This window comes from Hyperolius riggenbachi, chromosome 8, assembly GCF_040937935.1.
Source record: "Hyperolius riggenbachi isolate aHypRig1 chromosome 8, aHypRig1.pri, whole genome shotgun sequence".
NCBI lineage: Eukaryota > Metazoa > Chordata > Amphibia > Anura > Hyperoliidae > Hyperolius > Hyperolius riggenbachi.
Window position 1 is genome coordinate 200,589,907 of NC_090653.1, and position 19,104 is coordinate 200,609,010.

At 42.2% G+C, this 19,104-nt stretch overlaps 1 protein-coding gene across 3 annotated transcripts in view; it reads left to right on the top strand.

The window, feature by feature from the left end:
• The window catches only part of ASTN2 (astrotactin 2), an 818,428-nt gene that overhangs the window by 367,713 nt on the left and 431,611 nt on the right, over positions 1-19,104 (top strand). For all 3 annotated transcript variants that reach the window (XM_068248102.1, XM_068248105.1, XM_068248104.1), the window contains exon 7: positions 12,758-12,842. In XM_068248102.1, the coding sequence (XP_068104203.1) occupies positions 12,758-12,842 (85 nt within the window). The remainder of the gene's footprint in view (positions 1-12,757; positions 12,843-19,104) is intronic.

The window sequence follows — 19,104 nt, forward strand, 5'->3', positions numbered from 1 at the left end:
TCAGGGAGCCACAAGAAAAAAAAAACCCTTGCTTTTATGTGTATTAGTGTGTTCCCACCGTTGGCGTGCACCTCACCTTTTTATTGATGTACCTTCTTTTGTTGATGATAGAGAGCAGCGTTCCCACTGCCAGGGAGAACACACACCCCAAAAATAAAAAAAAAATGTTGCTGTTATGTTTACTGGTGTCCCCACCTTTAGGGTGCACCATACCTTTTCACTCATTTACCTCCTTCTGATCCTAATAGATAGCAGTGTTCCCACTGTCAGGGAGGACCCTAAATAAAAAATTGCTTTTTTTGTTTATTGGTGTCCCAACCTTTAAGGTGCGCCATACATTTTCATTAATGTATTTCCTTCTGTTCCTGACAGACAGCAGTGTTCCCAGTGTCAGGTAGCACTGAAGGAAAAAAATTAGATGTTACTGTTAGTTTTATCGGTGTCCCTGCTATTAGGGTGCACTCCACATTCTTATTAATTCAACTTATTTTGCTACTTGTATTTTTAAAAGGTGGGGGGGCTGCCTACCTATGAATTACTGGGGGGAGAGGTCTGGCTACCTATGAATTACTGGGGGGAGAGGGGAGAGGTCTGGCTACCTATAAATTACTGGGGGGAGAGGTCTGGCTACCTATGAATTACTGGGGGGGGAGAGGGGAGGGGTCTGGCTACCCCTATGAATTACTGGGGGGGGGGGAGAGGGGAGGGGTCTGGCTACCTATGAATTACTTGGGGGAGAGGGGAGAGGTCTGGCTACCTATGAATTACTGGGGGAAGAGGTCTGGCTACCTATGAATTACTGGGGGGAGAGGGGAGAGGTCTGGCTACCTATGAATTACTGGGGGGGAGAGGGGAGAGGTCTGGCTACCTATGAATTATTGGGGGAAGAGGTCTGGCTACCTTTGAATTACCTGGGAGGGGGGGGGGGGGATTAGGTCTGGCTACCTATAGTTAACTGGAGGGAGAGGTCTGGCTACCTGTATTTATATGTATATCGGATATACATGCATGCAGATTTATTATCAGATGCATATACATATATATATATATATATATATATATATATATATATATATATATATATATATATATATATATATATATATATATATATATATATATATATATATATATATATATATATATATATATATATATATATATAATATATTTTTTTTTATACATATACTGTGTATACATATGCCCCCAATATCCACCAGCTGGGATCACTTGAAGCCGTATTCATGTGCTTGTCGGTTGCAAACTTGAACCACCAGCAGAAAAAATGCAAACCTGCTCCAAAATATTCACTGAACCTCCAGCAACATCTTTCAGCCCTCCTGAATCTCCTAGCGGCTTTCTGCCATCCTCCTTGCATGGAAGCCGACGTGTTACCTGACCTGCCTAGAGTCGAGTGATACGCCTGCTGCCATGAACAGAGGACGTCGGAAAGCCAATAGGAGCATGCTAGGGGCTTCAGGAATGCTACAAAACGCCGCTGGAGGCTCAGAAACTATTTTGTAATGCCTGCATAACCAGGCCCAAATTCTTCTCCCCCCCCCCCCCCCCCCCTAAAGAAAAAAACACCGAAAGGGACACTGAGCAGGGGCACTGGGTATGCTTTTAAAGGGACTCCGAGATCAAATTAAACACAAAATGTGAACTTACCCGGGCCTTTCTGTAGCCCAGTGCTGGTCTGGAGTTCCCACGACGTACCTCCGTGTCTTCTCCCAATGCCTCTTCAGAAATGGTTGGCCGGCGGATCCTGGCGACACTCGGGCCGAGTGTCGGGCTCCTTCTTCCGCATACATCACGCGTAACGTCATTACGCTGGCCGCCTCGCGTCATCACGGTGGCCGGCGTGACAGTACGGCGCATGCGCGATTAAACCACGCATGCGCCGTACTGTCACGCCGGACGCCGTGATGACACGAGGCGGCCGGCGTAATGACGTTACGCGTGATGTATGCGGAAGAAGGAGCCCGACACTCGGCCCGAGTGTCGCCAGGATCCGCCGGCCAACCATTTCTGAAGAGGCATTGGGAGAAGACACGGAGGTACGTCGTGGGAACTCCCGACTAGCACTGGGCTACAGAAAGCCCCGGGTAAGTTCTCATTTTGTGTTTAATTTGAGCTCGGAGTCCCTTTAAGTATACCCAAGTGTATATGAAGAGTATACACTTCCTCTCTTATTCCCTCTCCATCCCGGTATGCCCACTCTCAATGCTATTGAAACCATGGCTCCTACAGAAAGTAGAGCTGTAACCTGAAAAATGATGTCTGTTGGTCCTTACAGCGCATGCGCAGTCTCTGTCTCCTTGAATTATTTTCCGACTCTCTGCATCGCATCATAGTTCCGTGCACTATGACGCGTGCCACAGAGAGGAGGGGAGGAAGAAAGTAGAGTAGCCTGAACCTGCATGCGCTGTAAAACAGAACTAAAAAGCAATGAATAATTGCTACATGTACTCTTCACACTGTAAATTTTTCAAACTGGTGCTTCGTGTTGGACATTGAAGATCTAAAAAATTTCGGGATTGCATCACAAGCAATGTGACACACACAACTAAGTATTTTGCATAAAAATATGTTACAGAAATGCATTGTATTAACAATGTCATTGTATTTATTTTGCGACTATTTAATCCAACACAATGGCTATCATTCATAAAGCATTCCCGCATGCGGAAATGCGTAATACCGCTGACTTTACCGACCACCGAGCAAGTTGTGTATTCATAAAGCCTCTTTCCGTATGCGGAGCTGACATTCCCGTGCAGAGTGACAACGTACCGCCTTGTGCAGTGTGGATACGCAGGTATCCAGAAAAAGTTGCAAAATGCTCATTCATAAACATTTCCGCATAGCGGTATGCGGAAGGGGATTACCGATCCCCTGGCTGTAGCGGGAAGCTTGCGGAGTCCTTGTAAGTGAATGGGACGGACCTCCCACACAGCAGCAGAGAGAACACCGCATGGAGGGACTCGGCCAGCTTTTCTGTTTCCGCATGCCTACCGCCCGCCTGCCGACACCATTCTCCAGAAAACCTCCGCACTGCTACCACCCCAGGCACAAAGTTTATGAATGACCACCCAGAAGGCACAACTACCGACGGCGGTATTCTCCCGCACGGGTTCCCCTTACCGACAGCCTGTTCATGAATGATAGCCAATGTATCAGTGTCAGAGATCGTACAACAAACGAGAAGAAACTTATCCTTTTTTAAGAAAAACTTTTATTTTTGGTGAAAAGGTTTTCTTGTTTTTTTTCTTAAAGAGAATCTGTACTCTAAAAAATGTACAATAAAAAACATACCATTCTGTTCATTATGCTCTCCTGGGCACCTCTGTGCTGTTTTTGCCACTCCCTGCTACAATCCTGGCTAATAATTGCCAGTTTTAGGCAGTGTTTACAAACAAAAGACATGGCTGCTAAAAGCTTGTGATAGGCTCAGAGGAGCTCAGTGTGTGACTCATACAGAGCTTGCAGGGGGCGTGGAGAGGGTGTGTATAGCTTCTATCCAATCACAAACAGCCCTGCACATAATACAGCCACTGTGCAACTAAGAAAGGCTGCAGTAAGACAGAGCACATTAGAACAGGTATAGAAATTAGGAACTTATAGGATAGAAGAACTAGGGCTGAACATTTTGTTACAGAGTCTCTTTAAAGAGAAACTCCAACCAAGAATTGAACTGTATCCCAATCGGTATCGGATACCCCCTTTTACATGAGAAATCTATTCCTTTTCACAAACAGACCATCAGGGGGCGCTGTATGACTGATATAGTGGTGAAACCCCTCCCACAAGAAAAGTACTTTCGGCAGTTTCCTATCTGTGAACCTTGCTGCATTATGGGAAATAGCTGTGTACAGCTATTTCCAACTGAAAAAAACATGCAGCAAGCTACATCACCTGCCAACAGTAAAAATTTTCCACACAAATTAAAATAACTTAAAACAAAAAAAAAACAAAAAAAAAAAAACCTCAGTCCACCCTACCCCCTGTCCCCTTCAACTGCCGGACCTCCTCCTCCAGAGTTGCCACATGCTGGCGCACCTCCAGCATCTGTTCTTTTAAAATGCGGATTTCCCGCCCATGCCGCCTCTCCCTCTTCCGGGCCTCTTCATCTCTCCGCCTCACCTGGCCCCTCAGCCTCATATATGTCGATAGAGGAACTGTAGAAAAAAATGGGTAAAATAGGTTAACCCAGCAATCCATCAACTTGTACATATTTCAATCTCATTGATCATCCATAAAAAAAAGAACCTGTAATGTAATACATATAACATAGCATTTACTTGCTTTTCCATAGTATGCAATGTTAATCATACAGTAAGAGAATTTTACCATAAAGCGGTGTCCTGTCTCTCCTCTGATAAGCCCTCTGGCTATGATGGGTGGGGCCAGGTGAGGAGGCTCTTGATGAAGGCCTGGGTGCAGCGGTTCCCCGGGTACCACTTGCAGCTGTAGTAAGGAGTAATGAATAATAAAATGTGATCAAAATATATGATAAAATGGATTAAAAGTAATAACTTTTTTGTTTGAACTACAATTACTTTTATTTCTATTTTCAAGTGAACTTTGATAAGGACCTTAAAAAATCATAATCTTATACCTTTTATTTATTTATTAGACATGAAAGAATAGGATAGGATAGGCTTTAAAGAGAGCACTTGTAACGCAGACTGGGGAAATGGTTCATCTTGTAGTAGGAGTACGACCCTGAGCACACAGCCAAGATATTAGTGTCGAGTGGCTTTGAGACAACTCTATGTATGTCCTTGAGTGACCCAGCTAGAGCGTAGGCTTCAATATGATTGAATAGCTCTGGAGAAATCTTAAAAAAATGGCTGTGCACCAGAGTCGGATCATCCACAAGGCAAACCAAGGCACTTGCCTAGGGCCTGAAGAGGATCTAGAATCCAGATGGACGACAGCACCTATCCAATTATTCCCCCCCCCCAAAAAAAAATAAAATAGGTGACCATCAGTGGTTATCAAAAATCCAATGTTAAGCCTAGGGGCCCATTTTTTAAAAATAATTGCACAAATATCATCACAATGCCTACACGGGAGCACGAAAAAAATACATTTTTAAGCCATTTTGGAATAAGCCCATAAAAAAATTGTGGGAAAAGTGATGCACTGTGAATACCTTACAGATATATACTTAAACTGTACATACTGTACAACTCTATAGTATTTATAGCCCATGGAATTTTTGGGGTGCTAAATACATACAGCATATAAAACACAAGATAGACATACATAAATGAATAGTTTGGGGACTTACATCTTAATTCTTCCCCCACCCGCTTCACCAGATCCAGGTCCCTCCTTTTTAGGTCGCTCCAAAGGACCTGGACCTGTTTGGGGGTCATGACCCGCCTAAAATCCCTTCGCAGGATCTCCTGCACCTTCCGGACTGTGTCTTTCTTGTCCGCAGGGTTGGATAGGTCATAACGACCTCTGGAGAATTCCTGAAAAATAAATATTACAGTATTAACGACCACTGTATTATTCATGAATTAATTAAGAATCTTCTTACTTAAAGCATAATGTTATAATATTATTCATAATGACAGTGTTCAAAAATTGTGGCAATCAACCAACTATGACTGCGGACAGATACTAGGGATCAACGATGACTACAACAGGATATAAGTGCCACCTATAACTGCTGACAGATATTGCTAGCCATAATAACTACTTCATTTCATGTGTGATTTGACTGACAGAGAAGATCCTGTGACCGCAGGCCTCAAATATATAATTGAATGGAAATGTGACGGGTGAGCGGGACCACAAGGATCTGACTGAATTACCACCCCACTAGAATTATCTGGGGAAAAGCTGCACCATTTTGTCTGAGGAAACGTACGTTGACGCATTATATGCATTTTCCGGTGAAAAGCGGCTGCATTACATGTCTTCCTGACTGAAGGGGTTTGCCTGCTGTCCCTGTCCCTTGTTTGTGGGTGGGGGGGCACATTAACAGTACTATCTCTATGTATAAAATACAAGTGTCCCTGCATCCTGTCCCTGTGTCAGAGCTTTTGTGCTACTGTGCATGTCCTGCACCGACACAGCCGTTGGGAGTGGGACAGGACGCAGGACGGGGAAGGAGGCAGGGTGGCCGAGAGGGTGCACGCAGGCTCAGACAGCGAGAGCTCGGGAATTTTCCGGGTTGTCCTCCGGGGCCCTGGGGACCCTAGTGCTGAAAAGGAGGGGGGCAAAACTCAGGAAGGCCCCCCCTTCCGCGCTCCTCCATCCAGAATTGCAGCCAGCCAGCATCAGGGAACGGCTTGCCGCAGAGAGAGCGCTAGCTCTGTGTGCCGCTGGTCCAGTCTTCTGCACTGCACTGTCCAATCACGCTCTCACAGTACTTCCTGTAAGAGCGTGATTGGACAGTGCAGTGCAAGAGACCAGACCAGCAGCGACATGCAGAGCTATCTGACTCTAACGGTAAGTGATTCCCGCTTGCTTGCAATTTTGAAGGGGGAAGCGTGGTGGAAGGGGGGCCCAAGTGAGGGAGGGGGGAGGCTTCCCCCCCCCTCCCCGCTGCTTTGTACCACTTTCCCCGCTTTCTGCACTGTACCCCCCTACCTTTCAGCACAGGGGCCCCCAGGGATTGCATTTTGTGTGGAAATCGGCCGACAATCTAATTGCATTTTGTGTGGAAATCGGCCAACAATCTGATTACATTTTGTGTGGAAATTGGCCGACAATCTGATTACATTTTGTGTGGAAATCGGCCAACAATCTGATTACATTTTGTGTGGAAATCGGCCGTCAATCTAATTGCATTTTGTGTGGAAATTGGCCGACAATCTGATTGCATTTTGTGTGGAAATCGGCCGACAATCTGATTACATTTTGTGTGGAAATTGGCCGACAATCTGATTGCATTTTGTGTGGAAATCGGCCGACAATCTAATTACATTTTATGTGGAAATTGGCCGACAATCTGATTGCATTTTGTGTGGAAATCGGCCGACAATCTGATTGCATTTTGTGTGGAAATTGGCCGACAATCGAATTACATTTTATGTGGAAATTGGCCGACAATCTGATTGCATTTTGTGGAGGCTTAGGTCAGCTACTTACAACAACAATATAATTGCATCATATCACTAACACTTTACAAAAAACAGTGTGAATGTGTCTCACTCTCTACTATTAACAGTACTGGTACAAGCAAAGTTACAGAGATAAACTAAAAACAGTTCTGTACAACACCTATGATATCCTTTTAGATGGGACATTTAAAGATTAAAGAAATGCAGTCAGAAAAAGTACCCCCAAAAATATGCATTTTGTTAAAATAGAAGAAAATTGCTTACCTCAATGACCTTTCTTTTCATCCCTGTGGGCATCTTTGGAGGCATTTTTTTCTCTTGGAGCAGGCAATCAGACTCTGCAGTGCTGTCCACGCGTAGTCTCGTACACTTTGCACGCGTTAGCCGGGTTTGGACAACTTCCTGTTGTTGTGTGTATGCATCAGCCAATCAGAAACGCGTTCGTAAAGTACGCATGGTTTTACGTGTGCGGACGTAAAATCCGCATGCACATGCGCATTGATCCGCTATGGACCATGGGGCAACGCGAAATTACTTCCGTGTTCAATGTAACCGCTATGCGTGCGAAGTCAGCGCGTGCGCAATGCCGCTTTGGACCATGCGTACATTTTTCCACATGTGAACATGGCGATACGCATACGGCTACGGCAACTACGCATTGTTGCGAATTTCAAAGTGCCATGTCGTATGTAATTTCGTAGCGTAGTCCAGGCAACGGTAGCGAAGTTGCACTACGCGTACATACGGAAAACTACGCGTATTTCTAGCGTAGCGAAGTTTGCTGACTACGACCATCCCTGGTCACTACTACAGTCATTTTCTCTTAAAGGGGAACTCCAGTGAAAATAATGTAATTAAAAAAGTGCTTCATTTTTACAATAATTATGTATAAATGATTTAGTCAGTGTTTGCTCATTGTAAAATCTTTCCTCTCCCAGATTCACATTCTGACATTTATTACATGGTGACATTGTTACTGTGGGCAGGTTATTTAGCTGTTAGACAGCTGTAAACAGCCATTTCCTGTCTGTGAACATTGTTACATTGTGGCAGTTTGCCAGGAGTACCGCGGTATTCAGAGCCTCTTGTAGGAGGGGTTTCAGCACAAAATTAGTCACACAGCGCCCCCTGATGGTCTGTTTGTGAAAATCATTCTATTTCTCATGTAAAAGGGTGTATCAGCTACTGATTGGGATAAAGTTCAATTCTTGGTTGGAGTTTCTCTTTAAGTGTGATTTCCCAACAAGACAGCAAATGAGGATTTTTGGAGCCAATTTTTAGGCCTGTTTCTTTTCACCAAAGTCGTAAACAAATTTCTACCTTTCACGCCCACATTGAGGTACTTACTCACCTGGAATTCAAAGGGTTCATGGGTACACTTTCAATAAGTGTCCCCTAATTCTGTCCAAATTGTGTACACTTTCTGAGCTCTTTTGGCTTCTCCAGATATTTTTCTTAGCTCACAATTTTGTCCCCAAACCCATGTAGTACCCAAATCAACCTCTTTTGACTAACAGATTCAAAGATTTGCCTAGCTAAAAGGACTTACACAGTCCTTTACACAGTCCTATGCAGGCAAAGCATATTTTGTTCCTGAGGTCTTTGGACTTTGTGGGTTAAAATTAATGCACCCACTAAGAGATAGAAGCGTGTTTGTTATTACAGATAGATGTTAACCTGGTAGGGGAATTATGAGATTATTTTGATGATTTCGTAAGACCCATATCAAAAAGATCTCATAAGAGCCATCATAGTTACATAGTTATTTGGGTTGAAAAAAGACTTACGCCCATCGAGTTCAACCAGAGAACAAAGTACAACACCAGATTGCTCCCTCACATATCCCTGTTGATCCAGAGGAAGGCGAAATACCCTTACAAGGCATGGTCCAATTAGCCCCAAAAAGGAAAAAAATTCCTTCCCTACTCCAGATGTAGCCATGGATGTCTTTCAACGCAAGGAAAGCATCTAAGCCCCCTTTAAATGCAGGTATAGAATTTGCCATAACTACTTCCCGTGACAATGCATTCCACATCTTAACCTTCCTGGTGGTAACCCCGCCTCGATCACATGGCGGTGGGGGAAGCCCTCCAGGAAATCCCGTTCTTTGAACGGGATTTCCTGATCGAAGTGGGTGGGGGGATGCCGCTGCACAGCGGCTACATGATTTAGAAAAAAAAAATATAAATAAAAAACCTGCTGCGCTGCCCCCTGGCGGTTTTTAATAGACCGCCAGGAGGGTTAATCACTTACTGTAAAGAACCCTTTCCTAAATAAATGGCTAAAACGTTTTTCCTCCACGCGCAGATCATGCCCTCTAGTCCTTTGAGAAGGCCTAGGGACAAAAAGCTCATCCGCCAAGCTTTTATATCGCCCTCTGATGTATTTATACATGTTAATTAAATCCCCTCTAAGGTATCTTTTCTCTCTTTTTTCAGTTTTTAACTTTATTCCCCCCCTACTACAGTTAAGTATTCTGAGAAAGAGATAAACGCTTTGTATTAAAGATGAGATAGTTAATTGGTGCACTCATAAAATATTAGAATTTTTAAAATAATTAAAAACAATATTGTTTATTATTATTATTTGTTGCATTTATAACGCACCAACATATTACGCAGCGCTGCATAATAGATAAATGGATTAACATACAAAGTAGGACATACAAGGAGTGCACACCAAAACAAGATCATGCAAATGTCTTTGGTAACAGTAGTTCATTGTCTTTGGTAAAAATAGACAGTGAGATTGCGTAATCAAACTGGAAACACTAGGGCCCTGCCAGAGGCTAAGGGCTTGATTCACTAAGGCAAATAGCATGCCTTATCAAATTTAAGGTGCATTATCGGTGCCTTATTAGAGTTAAAGGGGAACTGAAGTGAGAGTGATATGGTGGCTGCCATATTTTTCTCCTTTTAAACAATACCAGTTGCCTGGCTGTCCTGCTGATCTATTTGGCTAAAATAGTGTCTAAATCACACCAGAAACAAATATGCAGCTAATCTTGTCAGAGCTGACAATAATGTTAGAAACTCCTGATCTGCTGCATGCTTGTTCAGGGTCTATGGCTAAAAGTATTAGGGGCAGAGGATCAGCAAGATAGCCAGGCAACTGGTATTGCTTAAAAGTAAATAAATACCACAGCCTCTACCTCTTTATCACTTTAGTTGCCCTTTAAGGTGCCTTATCACTGCCTTATCAGAGTTAAGATGCCTTATTGGTGCCTTATCAGAGTTAAGGTGCCTTATCAGAAGGTGCTTTTGATACTTTCTGTTGCATTATATTCTTGGTGGATACGCTGTATAGGTTCACATTGGCACTTTGTCTATATTGGCCATCTTTTTGCACTAGCACTTTCATTGGTATGCTTCACTCTAAATACTTTTTCACTTTTTTGGCATTTTTCTATGGTGTTATTTACCTTACACCAGCACTATGTGATATCTATGAATATTAACAATATTGCACAGATCTATGCATATTTTTTCTGCATTTTTATTGTATGCTTCACTGAAAATATTGTATTTTTTTTTTCTGTTTTTGCAATTTGTGCTTGAGAGATCGCACATTTTGTAGTTGTATTATATATATATATACTGTTTATGCCATTTGGCATATTTCATCATCATGCAGTATATTAATCTTCATAATAGAAACTATAGACCGTTGCCTATTAATTATTAGTCTGTATACAGACTTATGGATGTCATGCGACCATGCCTTGTTTTTAACATTGTTTTTAATCATGCATATTTAATGCAATAAAGAGTTTCTGAACAGTGAAGCAGTGATTAAGTTTGATTGTGACAATTAAGACTTCAGAGTGGGAATTCTGATTCTTGAGGTTGTTTGTGCATGCCAAGTTACAGGCAGCCTATTGGGCCAATCAAATTGCGGGGATAATGTCCTTTAAAGTGATTGGACCCGCAGGGGTTCAGGGCAGGAAGAGGGGAGCTCTCGTCATTGCCAATTAGCAGGCATAAGTTTGTAGCGCTCGCTATGCTACTCTCACAAGGCATTTTAACTCTGATAAGGCACCTTAACTCTGATAAGGCATGCTATTTGTCTTAGTGACTCAAGCCCTTACAATCTAAAGAGTGGGGGTTTAGTCAATGGGTGCGTCTGTTGAGAGGGTGCCCAGCAGAACATATTATGGTACTGATGCAGGAAGGGGGGGGGGAGGTGAGTGTTGAGAGCTCGTTTGAAGAAAATAATGGTGGGGGTGAGTCTGGTGGCAGCGAGTTTCAGATATTTGGGGCAGGCATCAGTGCTCAGGTCATTGGAGGATCAGAGGGGGTGGGCTGGTATGTGAGACAGAGGTCAGGTAGGTCAGGTCCTGTGTATCGATTTTTAGGCCAAGCACAGAATTTTGAAGTTGATCCTGAAGTAGATGAGGGGCCAGTGGAGGGCTTTACAAATAGGATTTGTAGAGGCGCTGTGATGAGATCAGTCTAACTGCTGCATTCAGTACCGTTTAAAGGGGGGCAATACGGTTTTAAGGGAGGCCTGATAAAATTTGCAATAGTCCAGGCGGGACATGTAAGGCAGAAGCACTTATCGTGACCTTAAGACTGCACTGTGTGTACTCCTGTTTGTTAATGCCTGAAAAAGTGGGAATACAGTATATCCGCAAAACGCATTGTGCTGTATGTTGGAGTATATAAATAAATTTGTTTGTACTAAAACCGACAGAGTATCATGTCTGCTTCGGGGGGGGGGGGGGGGGGGGTTAAGTCCACCATCTCCTCCCGAGGCATTTTAACATTTTTAGATATATTTTATTCTGTGGGCTCCTCTGTTCTCCTTACAATATCAGCATCCACCCCTGGTGGTGGGGTTGAATACCCTTTCTTCTCCTAGTCTACAGAGAGCGACCTCTTAATCCTGAGTGAGGACAGGCCTAACCTCCTCACCTGCCTACACAGTGGTTGCCTAATTGGTAACCCTGACTTGTGAGTATATCTATCATATACGTTTTCATTTACCCATCACCCAACTTACTACACTATATTGGGCTCTCAGTGTCCCTTCTTTTTCTAATACGGTTTTAAGGGGGGGCCTGATAAAATTTGCAATAGTCCAGGCGGGACATGACAAGGGCATAGATGAGGAGTTTGGTGGTGTCAGAGGGACAGGTAGGAGCGGTTGCTAGAGATGTGCCCACCGGAAAGTAATGGTGGGCACACAAAATATTGACATTTCTGGCAGGATTTTGACATTCTTCACTTTGTGGCGGTACTCACTTTTGATGCCAGTGGTTTAGGCATTAACAGCTGTGCTAAGGTTTTTTTTTTTTTTTGGACGAGACAGCAAATGTACAGTTTTGCAAACTGTACACTTATTATTTTACATTGTATCAATGTGCCATATCTTCAGTGTTGCCCCATTTAATGAAAAGACATAATATACAATTTCAAAAATGTGAGTGGTGTACTCACTTTTTTTGAGATTAGATAGATAGATAGATAGATAGATAGATAGATAGATAGATAGATAGATAGATAGATAGATAGATAGATAGATAGATAGATAGATAGATAGATAGATGGATAGATAGATAGATACTGTAGATAGATGGTGAAATAAATGATTACATTTTTTTCAACATTTAATGATGTACTTACAAATTATTTTATTTTCTGACATAAATGCATTTTTTATTTACATTTTTATAGGTGAGTGTAACTGTTATGAGGGTTACTCACCAGATCCAAATCATCCACACTTATGTGTACGCAGTGACTGGGGACAGAGTCAAGGGTAAGTTCTTGCAATATCAGATCCACATTAAATCTAATGATGGACTATATTCAATTGACTTTTTCTCCTATGTTTTCTCCTTGGAGATAATTTTTCATCTTCTTTTTAAAATAATATTTTATCTCTCTGCAGTTTAAAAAGTAGGTGAAAAAGTACTTCTAAGTATTTTCATGCTTGCTATTTGCTTAATTAAAAGGCATTTCATTGATAAAGTGTGAAAATATCAACTTGCATATGACCTGATATCTCTCATGGACACTGAGATTGTTGTAAACAAGTAGGTTGTTCAGAAATATACAGATATTTTGTGGCAGTTAGGGCAGGTTCCCGCTGGTGTGCTCCAAAATAGTGAGGAGCCCCGAATGAAATCCGAATGGGTTTCATTCGGATTTCATCCACATAATTACTGCACCTGATGTGGCTGGTGAGCGGGGGTTAAACTTACCCAGAAGCCGTTTTCTTTAATCCATCCCACAGCGCGCCCCATGCTGCGTTCTAACCCGCGTCACATGACTACCACTTGCACCCTCCTTACGGGTTGAAGGAGGAAGTGTGGTAGTCATGTGACGTGGCTTTGAACGCAGCTTGGGACCAGGAATGATCAACGAGGTTAATTACGAGTAATCACGAGTGATTACTCGTGATTGAAATAAGGTTTAATTGCTGCAGGTGCGGGGCTGGATGCGGCAGAGTTAATTATCCATAATGCCGCCGTCTGCCCTGCGCATCAATGAGCTTGCAAGCTTCCTATTGGTCGTGTTGCAAGCCTCGCTATGGCTATGGCGCACTTCCTCCTTCAAGCCATAGGGAGGCTTGCAACGTGACCAATAGGACGCTTGCAAGCTCGTTGACACGTAGGGCTGACAGCGGCATTATGGATAATTAACCCCGCCGCATCCAGCCCCGCACCTGCAGCAATTAAACCTTATTTAAATCACAAGTAATCACTCGTGATTAACCTCGGTGATTATCCCTGCATGGGACGCGCCGTGGGAGGGATTAAAAAATGGTTTCTGGGTAAGTTTAACCCATGCTCACTAGCCACATCAGATGCAGGAATTATCTGGATGAAATCCAAATGAAACCTATTCGGATTTCATCCGGAGCTCACGTTGCTCCAAAATCGTGCATGTATTTTTGCATGCAGGATTTGGGACAGCACATGTGTTCATGTGCGAAACCATGTGTGCAATTGTCCACAGCAGCACAATTGTAAATAAAGGGAAGGTTAAAGTAGAACATGCACAATGTCCAAAAAACAGCCATGGACTGTCCAAATTTGAATGCAAATGCAATTTTTGCTCATAATGTCAACCAATGTCAACCACCCATGACCTAACATTGGGTGTTTATCACTGTGTGGTGGTTTGCCTTTTTTCAATGCGAGAAAAAAGCATGCAAACTAACACATGGGTGAACACCTCCTAAATGATTATTTTTGATTCAAAACAGTCCATGTACAGGCAATGATAACGGTATGGGGGCTGACATTTGAGAAACAGTGTATTTTTTCAATTCAATTCATAGAAAATAAAGCAATTACTCAAAATAGCCTAATTTGTGGCAAAAAAACAAGATATAGATCATTTAGGTGTGATAAGCAGTGATAATGTTATTGCCAAATGAATGAGAGGGTCGCTGAAAGGTGAAAATCGTTCTTGGCGGAAGGCAGAAAACAACCTGTGGAGTGAAGTGATTAAAATAACTTGCTTGCTGGTGGGTTCAAAATTAAAAACACATTTTGGTAGTTCTGAAATTTTCTCTTTCAATTAATGTAAAGTATAATGTTAGTGAAAGAATTTTTTTGATCCATGGAACAATATAACATTGCTAGTCCAACCCATCGACCTGTTGCTATTTTCGGGTTGCAAAACAAACCTATCTTGCAGAAAGGTGCTTCCAGATACCCACAAACTGTGGCTTTTGCTAGTCTATTTTTATTGTTTTTACTAACCAAAAACAATAACCCACTAGCATAACTTTCAAATAGGCATTCCTTTTCTAAAGATGGTTGATAACACAATTAAGGACATTTTAGATTGGCGGTTGTGGCAGGTATGCCCGGCGATTCATCGGGATTTCCTCTTTGTACCAGTGGTCTTTGGTCCTTAAGGGGGCAGAGACCGCTGGTACTTAACCCATTCAGGTTCTGTCGTTTTCACGTGAGAAATGTTCACCTCCCATTCATTAGCCTATAACTTTATCACTACTTGTCACAATGAACTGATATATATCTTGTTTTTTCCGCCACCAATTAGGCTTTCTTTGGGGGGTACATTTTGCTAAGAGCCACTTTACTGTAAATGCATTTTAACAGGAAGAATAAGAAAAAAATGGAAAAATTCATTATTTCTCAGTTTTCAGCCATTATAGTTTTAAAATACATGCCTGCATAATTAAAACTCACGTATTGTATTTGCCCATATGTCCCGGTTATTACACCGTTAAAATTATGTCCCTATCACAATGTATGGCGACAATATTTTATTTGGAAATAAAGGTGCATTTTTTCCGTTTTGCATCTATCACTATTTACAAGTTTAAAATAAAAAAAATATAGAAATATTTCATCTTTACATTGATATTTAAAAAGTTTAGACCCTTAGGTAAATATTTACATGTTGTTGTTTTTTTTATTGTAATGTTTTTTGTTTTTTTATAGTAAACATTTTATTTGGGTAGTTTTGGGAGGGTGGAAAGTAAACAATAGGTTTGTAATGTAAATGTGTGTTGATTTTCATTTTTTTTTATTTTCAGTTGTAGTATTACTTTTTGGCCACAAGATGGCGGCCATGAGTTTGTTTACATGACGACACTCTTAGCATAACACACGCTTAGAGTGACACATCGGGGAGGGAACAGCCAGAAAAGGCGCAGCTTCCGAGAGAAGCTGTCGCTTTTTCAGCGGGGGAGAGGAATCAGTGATCGGGCACTATAGCCCGATTCACTGATTGCTTGGCTACCGAATTCCGCGGCCGGGAGTGCGCGTGCACGCGCGCGATCGGCCGCGGGAGGGCGCGGTAGCACGCATGGTTCCTGGACGTAGTTTCTACGTCCAGGAACCAAAATAGGTTAAGTGGTTACACAAAGTACACCTCTCACATTTTTGTAAATATTTATATATGTTTTCATGGGAAAACACTGAAGATATTACACTTTGATACAATGTAAAGTAGTCAGTGTACAGCTTGTATAAATTATAGTGTAAATTCACTGTCCCATCTAAATAACTCCACACACAGGCCCATATGCAATTAACTTTTTTGCCTATGTTTTCTCCTAGGTGATATTTTAAACCTGTAAAAAAATGCCTTTTAAACCACCAACAAGCCCAACAAGCAGGAAAATCCGCAAAATAATTTTGATAATATTTGTTCAACTACTTTTTGGTACTTTTTCAATAGCAAACAGATGGGAAGTTATTTTAAATGGAAGATAAGTTATCTCCTAGGACAAAACTCAGGAGAAAAAGTTAACTGCATATGGGCCACGGGCGCCTATGTAATTCAATTTTTCTACTGAGTTTTCTCCTAGGTGATGTTTTCACATCTTGCCAATACAATGCAGTTTAACCACTAACAAACAAGACAATACTTAAAATAATTCTGATAGTACTTTTTGCACCAATTTTTTTGGTACTCTTTCAATTGTAAAATACTGTAAACCAAAAAGGAAAAATTATCTTCTAGGTAAAAACTCAGGTGAAAGTGTTAATTGAATAAGGGTTTCAGTCAATAATGTCTAAACCGCTGGCAACAAAAGTGAGCACAAAGGCCCATATGCAATTCACTTTTTCACCTGACTTTTCTCCCAGGAGATATTTTTTCATCTTCGATTTAAAATAACTTTTCAGCACTTTTCAATTAAAAAAGTACCAAAAAGTAGGTAAAATCGTACTATCAAAAAATTATTTTGAGTATTTCCTTGCTTTCTGGTGGCTTAAAAGGCATTTTATTGACAAGTTTAAAAATATCACCTAGGAGAAAACGCAGGTGAAAAAGTGAATTCCATATGGTCCCAAGTGTCAGTATTTTGTGGGGCCCACCATTATTTTCTTTTGTGCATGGAGTACACTAGATCTTCAGAGGTTGCCACTGAAATCCTCTTTCACTCCTTCATGATAAAGCACCGGCTACAAAACACCAAGTGAAAGAACTAATAAAATATCGTTCCTTGAAAGGTTTGACACCCCAACACCTTCAGAACAGCCTCAATCTAGGTGGACTGACAGATCACAACTTAGGCCTTGAATCCATGGTCCTTAAATATAACCACGATGTCTCAGCCGCTTTTGACGCCATAGCTCCCTTAAAGATTAAACGTTCCGCACCATTACATCACGCTCGCTGGTTTGACAACTCTATAAAGGAACTAAAGAAACAGGGACGCAGACTGGAACGAAAGTGGCGCAAACATCAGTCTCCTGATGACAAACTTTCCCTAATTGCTCACCTGAAAAAATATCAAATGATGATTAACAAAAAGAAGGTAAAGGGGGAAGAGGCGCCCAGAGCAGATAAAATACGTTAAAAACAAATAAAATGAAAAAAGTGAGGTGGCTTACCTCAATGAAGACAAATTCACGTATTAATAGAATTTTATTGCACTGGCAACGCGTTTCGTGGGTGCATACCCACTTCCTCAGGCCAAATAGCAGTGGCTAATAGTGCTTGTAGCCACAAATAAGGCACCTCTAGTGGCTACAAGCACTATTAGGCACTGCTATTTGGCCTGAGGAAGTGGGTATGCACCCACGAAACGCGTTGCCAGTGCAATAAAATTCTATTAATACGTGAATTTGTCTTCATTGAGGTAAGCCACCTCACTTTTTTCATTTTATTTGTTTTTAACGTATTTTATCTGCTCTGGGCGCCTCTTCCCCCTTTACCTTGTGCCTTCACCCTCCTTTTGGAGGGGGATCAACCCTCTTTGACCAGTTTAGGTCATTTGAGGTTTGCTTTTTATCAAGAGTGCGACCATCACCAGCTCTGTCTGGTCACCCGAGTGGAGTCGGGGTTATACATCTCCACCTGCTTCTAGTGGTCGGTTGCCCTTCTGCAACCCACCTTTGTGAGTATAATACATTCGCATATTTTGCATGCTTCTGGTACTGTGACATACTGCACCATTTGGGCTCCTGTTGTCTCTGTATTTTCTTCCTGCAGGGTGCAATTTTTATTATCCCTACTTTTTGTCCATTAACAAAAAGAAGTCCTTATTCCTGTCTCACGAAATTGCAAATGCAGCCAACAGACCTGCCCAACTCTTCCGCACGGTTGACAGTCTCTGCAATCCATCTTGCAGGAAATCCAGCATCAGACCTTCACAGGAACTGTGCGAGAAATTTGCCCATTTTTTCTCAGACAAAGTCTCCTCCATACGATCTGCCATTCAATTCACAGCCCCAGAAACCCATGCAGAGCCATATAACAGGTGCAAAAATAGCCTACCACCATGGTCTGATTTTAAGGTAATCACTGAAAAAGACATCTTGGATATCCTCTCAAACCTTCGCCAGACTACCTGCGATCTGGACCCTGGCCCCACTAAGTTCATGTTGAAATGCCCTGAACTATTTACACCGGCATTCCACAAAATAGTCAACGGCTCCTTACAAGAAGGGTGGTTTCCCTCTACTCTGAAAGAAGCAATCGTCAGGCCTCTACTCAAGAAACCATCCTTAGACCCAGATGCTCTAAACAGCTACAGACCTGTCTCAAACCTCCCCTTTCTGGGAAAAGTTATTGAAAAGGCTGTCTACCTCCAACTTGAAGCCAGGCTCTCCAGAAACAACATCCTTGACCCTCTTCAATCTGGTTTCAGGAAATATCACAGCTGTGAAACAGCCCTCACCCAGATTTGCAATGATCTGCTCATTGCAAGAGACAAGGGTCAATGTTCCATCCTGATTTTGCTCGACCTCTCAGCGGCTTTTGACACAGTCGATCATGAAATCTTACTCAACAGGCTACAAGAGTACTGTGGCATAGATGGCATTGTTCTCCGGTGGTTCAACTCCTTCCTGGCTGGCAGAACACAAAGGGTAGCCTTAGGGCCCTTCCTCTCCAACCCTGTACCACTAAAATACGGTGTACCTCAGGGCGCAATATTATCCCCTTTACTGTTCACCATATACATGCTGCCACTTGGAGAAATCATACAAAAACATGGCCTGACATATCATTGCTATGCTGATGACACCCAGCTATATTTGTCATTCAAACCTGATGTCACAGACCCTACTCCACAAATAAACGCATGC